The 5,614-nt window shown below is 44.3% G+C and overlaps 1 protein-coding gene across 1 annotated transcript; it reads left to right on the top strand.

The window, feature by feature from the left end:
• The first annotated feature begins 2,388 nt into the window (after nt 1–2,388).
• SOSTDC1 (sclerostin domain containing 1) lies at nt 2,389–5,351 on the top strand. Its single transcript, XM_075706308.1, has 2 exons — nt 2,389–2,709; nt 4,936–5,351. Exons 1-2 carry the CDS (start codon nt 2,505–2,507, stop codon nt 5,349–5,351), a joined length of 621 nt encoding a protein of 206 aa, XP_075562423.1. The 5' UTR covers nt 2,389–2,504.
• Nucleotides 5,352–5,614: the final 263 nt, after the last annotated feature.

Here is a 5,614-nt window from a genome sequence, read left to right as displayed (position 1 = left end):
CCTGCTTACCTTTCAAAGCAGGGAGGCTGACAGTACTGACCAAGGAACTGAAATAATAAACTAAAAAAATAACATTTTCTTACAATATTTGTAACAAGTGGAAAATGCAAATGAAATAAAATAATGTATACTCTGCATCTAGTGCACAGAAAAATAAGGTAATATCTATTATCTTTCCTGTGGTAAATTCAGGGCCAAACTTTTCCGTTACAAAGGCAATAAGAGACTTGTCTTGAGGTTTTCCTTCTCTAAGTGACAAGACCAAGGGAAGTATATGACAAACTTAATGGTTTCATAGAGCCTGAATTTGAAAGGATGACTTTTAGCTTTCACTGAAAGCTGAAAAGGTTGAGGTTTAGCAAGCTCCTTGCAGACCCAGTCCCATACATTTTTCCTGTGAGAAGTATGCCTTATTTCAAAGAAAACACCTCTCAGGGAAACTTCTGACTTTCCCAAGGCTCATCTAATGTGGGAAAATCTTTCTACTAGGAAGAGTCCCCTGACTGGTATCCACAGGTACTGTGGATAACTGGAAAATGGATTCCATGCTTTTAATTATATTGGCTCAGTTCAGCATAGAGTCCTGCAGGGAAGGTGAGATGTGTGAAGATCTGTATGATCTGGGAATATGAGAAAAAAATGAAGTAGGACTTGAACACAGACAAAGTAGACCTTTGGTTAGCTGCTGTTGAAGAAAAATAATGCTCAAATATTAATGGTCCGTAATGTACATACCTTCTTTGATAATTTGCTTAAGGAAACTTTCACTTTCTACTTTTTTTTTAAAGGCAAGGTAAAATGCACATCTTTGCTTTTGTAGTTAAATAAGACAATCCATGAGAGTGGAACTCAGAGCTTTGTCAGGGGTTAGCAGTGATCCCACTCCTCCATATGCTACTCTGCTGAAAGATCTCACTCTGCCTTGCAACATTCTTGTTATTCCAGAACTGGGTTGGGCTAGTCATAATAGATGCAGGCAATCAACTTCCCCACACACAGCTCTGCCAGTAAAACTCACTTCACCTTGCAACACTCCTGTTTTTCCTGTGTCTTTTAAGCAAAGGCTATCAATTTGGCACTTACTGTGGATCTGTCCTTACTTCTGCCGAAATCCAGGGTGACTTTCTTAGTGATGCAAGAGGGAAGTGTTACTGATGCAGACAAATGTCTGCTTGTGACTAGGATGCAACAAAGTTGTCTTCTCTGAATGACTGAGATTTTGACCCTGACAGTAGAGGTAACTGACCTGTGTTCCACTCCTGCTTTCATTACAGCAAATAAAATCGAGGACGACTCTCTAGGTATTAACTTAGTTACAAAAAGTGTAAATGAGATTAGAGTCTAACCTTTACATAATGTGGCCTCCTGCATAATTGTGCTTTTTCCCCAAGAAAAATACTTCCTTTTAATTAGAACACTACAGCTTTCAGTCTTGATCACTGTTGTTTTATTTGTAATGAAAATCTATAGAGCATTCACCATGATGCAGACAAGCATTGGCCTACTGACAGCATCTCAGTTTACACTAGTGTTTGGATTTGGGCCATGTAATTTTATGTAAAATCAAATAAGTGTGTGACCCAGTAAAATAGTATGTCAAAATAAGGACTGTTCTTTCCTCTTTGTTTTCTTTATCACACAAAATAATACATTAAAAATCCAAGAATGCTCTAGGCAATGTACAAAACTAAAAAAGATTAGTTTGGTGAATGAGCATAGTGAGGCGCTATGAATATGGATATGTTTGTTACTAAGGAGCCTAGAGGAGATGCTTTTTATGCGTGGTGATATAGAAATACGTACTTGTAACCCTGCACACCAGGGAGAGAATATTCCCCTAAAACAAGTAGTTTCTCTAGCAGTGCTTCTTGTTGATCAAAGCTGCATAATTTAAAGCATCTAGAGGCAGCTTTAAATTATTCACAATATTTTTTTTAAGTGATCTTGGTATATAGCAGACAGCATTGGTGCAACTAGCAGTCTTCTGTAAGTTCTATAAACTTTTGCATGCTTACAGAGCTGGCAAGTTTTCTGAAAGTCACATTCGAGAAGAGGGAACATAACTTTGCATAACAGGAGCAAGAGAGACCGATTCTGACACCGTGTTAGTCACATCACACAAAAATGCCAGGCATGCAGGGCCATACGGAGTGGCAGGGCAGAGCCGGCAGCCTCTGGGTCTCAGCCCGAATGCTGCTGTGCGGTGCCTGAGAGTTTTCTGATACCCTCAAAAGCCCCAAATAGGAATCCTGCAATTAGCGCATCTAACTCCTCCTTTACTGCAGTCTTCTCTCCTATTGGTAAAAGGTCTTCACAGGCTCATGTAGGGAACCCACCCCTTTTGTGGGTTTTCATTCTGAAGCACTCCACAACTTTACACCTGAATGAATGCCAAGCCTCTCTGAATATATAAAGGAAACCTTCAAGAGCAATTTCAGAGTTACCCAGAAGCAGCAGAAGAAAAAGATTTCATCCAGCTCTGTCAGACAGAGACTGAACCAACCATGCTTCTCCCTGCCATTCACTTCTATGGCTTTCTCCTAGCCTGCATCTTCACGAAAAGCTACTTGGCTTTCAAGAACGATGCCACAGAGATACTTTATTCACACGTTGTTAAACCTGCTGCAGCGAGCCCAAGCAGCAACAGCACGTTGAATCAAGCCAGGAATGGAGGCAGGCACTACACCAGCACTGGATCCGACCGTAACAGTGAGTATCCTACCGCGTCCCGCAGCCCTTGCCCCCCGGCGGCGGCGGCCCCTCCGGGCCCGGGCCCGGGCCCGGCCCCGGCCCCTGCCCCTGCCCCGGGAGCGGAGCCCCCGGCCGCCGCCGCGGCGCCCGCTGCGGCGCCGTGGGGAGCCAGCGCCTGGGGGAAGCCGGGGCAAGGGAAGATGCTGCTGGTTCCCGGCCCGGATCGGCCCGGCCGGGCGGCCCCCCGGCAAGCCTCCCTCCCCCGTGCGAGTCCTGTAGGACCGGCTCTCTCGGGCAGGTTACTTCCTGAGGGAGGTTCATCCAGGAACGCCGGGTTTTATGGGTTATCCGGCAGGGAAGCAAGATACAGGGAAAGGGGCGAGAGGCATTTGCAAAGCGCTCGCTTTCTTAACTCACCCTCCCACTGTGGGCAGGGGAGGTGTCTGGGCTACTTTTCAAATGCAATAAAAAACCCTCTGAATTTTGCTCCCGCTGCTTAGTTTTACTTCCTGCTGTAGCACTTACCTGCTTAACACCTCCAGCGAAAGTAAACAAATCAGCTCATAATTTACCTATGATCTCTGCTCTAACTTGCCTTTTTATAGCTAGTCTTTTCCTGCTGAGTTTTATGTATATATGTCAGATACATGGGGATCTGGAAACCTTCTGCTGACTTTATCTGTTCCCTCCCCTGCCCGCCTCCTTAAAATGAAAGAAATCCAAATAGAGACGCACACACATACACACAACAACCCACCCACAACGATTCGATAAAAATAGCGTCATCCCTGGAAAGTGAAGGCAAAAAGTGACATCGATACCCTTCAGCTAAGCCAGGTGTGTCAGCTTCTATGCATGCTAAGGGTTTAAGCGCACAGGAAACATCTCATCATCATGAGATTACTGGAGCAGCCCAGTAGGTATTCATTGTCAATGAGCTGTCACTGGAGAGAGGCTGAGCCAAGACAGACATAAAAACAGGAGGAGAGACAAACTCAAATCTGTGACCAGCTGCTTCCAGGTACATTCCTGAGTGCAGCTGCAGGAAGGCAAGCTGGAATCTCTCCTGCAAGGCAGGCAGGAGAACAGCCCTGTAAAACAGTCCCTCAGATCAGCCTGCAGATTTACAGTCCCTCCGACTGCCCATCCTGAGGCACAGGGGACAGGGTGAAGTCATCTTAACTCAGTGTCTCTGTTCAGAACTTGCCTCCAAAAATCCAAGTAGAAACAGAAGCAGCCTGTAGCTGTGATATGTAGATGTACCTTCAAAGCCTTTTATGATTCACTCTAAAATGTTTCTAGTAATTACTTCTATTTTAAAGGCGTTAGTTAATTGCTTTGTGTATAGAATCTGTGCCGTAATTGTCCGTCAGAAAGAGGGAGAGCATAGCCAGTAAAGATTGCTTATTAAAATTAAGCGCACTGTGGGCGTTTATTTCAAAGTGTAATTACTGAAATAAACAGTTGTGTTTATTGCAGGGTGCAGAGCTGCACATACAGACGGGTACAAACATGCCTGTATGAGAAGCTCTGCATGTTGATTCTATGACAGTTGCCTGAGAGAATTTGCAGGATCCTCTATGTTACATGTAATATAAAGACTACTACCGATACAAAGATGGTGTTACCCCGAGGGCAAAACGACCACTCCGGAATCGCTACTGCTAATCATTCAAACTCTGCATGCAGAACACCATTCCTTGGTAACTTCAGCTGTTACCATTTCTGCAGTATCCGTGTTCAGAGCAGCAGCGCTCATGGGAGACTCAGTCCACTGTAAATGTGGAACGAGAAGAAACACACTATTTAAAATTTATTTAAAAGCATATAAAGAGTTTCCAAAGCACCATTTTCCCCCTTGCTAATGATCCAAAGTAATTGTTGTAAACATCACAGAGCAGATTCCCTAGACTGAGAACAAGCAGGAAACATTTCTTCCCTTGGGGCATTTTTTCTCTTCTAAAAGGTATGTCCCTGAGAAGAAGAATAGAGAATAAAATTGCCTCTTCTACCACAACTGCTGAAGTGCATATCTTTATGATTTCTTTATGCTGTGGCAATACCCAGAGATACCATCAGCGCTTGAGGCCCTTGTGTTGGGGGACACAACAGTAAAGAGATGTCCTGTAAAGATTACAGCCTACCTTAACTTCTGCAAAACATAGCTTGTTAATGTGAAAATGACTGGGTAAGGAAATCTCTCCATTCCAAATCTCAGTGTTTATTATTCTGTGCATTCTGCAGATCGCGTTCAAGTTGGCTGTCGGGAACTCAGGTCCACCAAGTACATTTCAGATGGCCAGTGCACCAGCATCAACCCACTGAAGGAGCTGGTGTGTGCTGGTGAATGCCTCCCTTTGCCACTGCTCCCCAACTGGATTGGAGGAGGTTATGGAACCAAGTACTGGAGCAGGCGGAGCTCGCAAGAGTGGAGATGTGTCAATGACAAAACTCGCACCCAGAGGATCCAACTTCAGTGCCAGGATGGAAGTATAAGAACCTACAAAATAACTGTGGTCACGGCCTGCAAGTGCAAGCGATACACCAGGCAGCACAATGAGTCCAGCCACAACTTTGAGGGAACCTCTCAAGCAAAACCTATCCAGCATCACAAAGAGAGGAAAAGAGCCAGTAAATCCAGCAAACATAGTACAAGTTAGAAGTCAGACATTCTCTCCTCTCTCGTCTCCCTCTTCTCCTGCCAAAATTGAACTCACCTATAACCATTTGCTTTACCGTTCTGACTGCTTAAAGACAAGTCTGCCATTGCTGTGTTCTCAGTTGACACTACATGCTTATTGCTTTGACCAAAATCAGAAGGGGCATTCTCAGCATATGGACCTTTTGGGTGATTTTCCAAATGTTCAAGATGGGGAAAAACACAAGCCTTCCAAACCCACACTATAAACTTTTATACATTTTC

This window comes from Pelecanus crispus, chromosome 2, assembly GCF_030463565.1.
Source record: "Pelecanus crispus isolate bPelCri1 chromosome 2, bPelCri1.pri, whole genome shotgun sequence".
Taxonomy (NCBI): Eukaryota; Metazoa; Chordata; class Aves; order Pelecaniformes; family Pelecanidae; genus Pelecanus; species Pelecanus crispus.
The sequence above is the reverse complement of the archived record's forward strand: the minus strand, read 5'-3'. Positions and strand labels throughout refer to the sequence as shown.

Bases quoted from the DNA above. Each gene is read 5' to 3' on its own strand.
- SOSTDC1 (XM_075706308.1), top strand. From the start codon at position 2,505: ATGCTTCTCCCTGCCATTCACTTCTATGGCTTTCTCCTAGCCTGCATC. The intron at 2,710-4,935 runs GTGAGTATCCTA...TGCATTCTGCAG, and splicing joins CACTGGATCCGACCGTAACA to ATCGCGTTCAAGTTGGCTGT.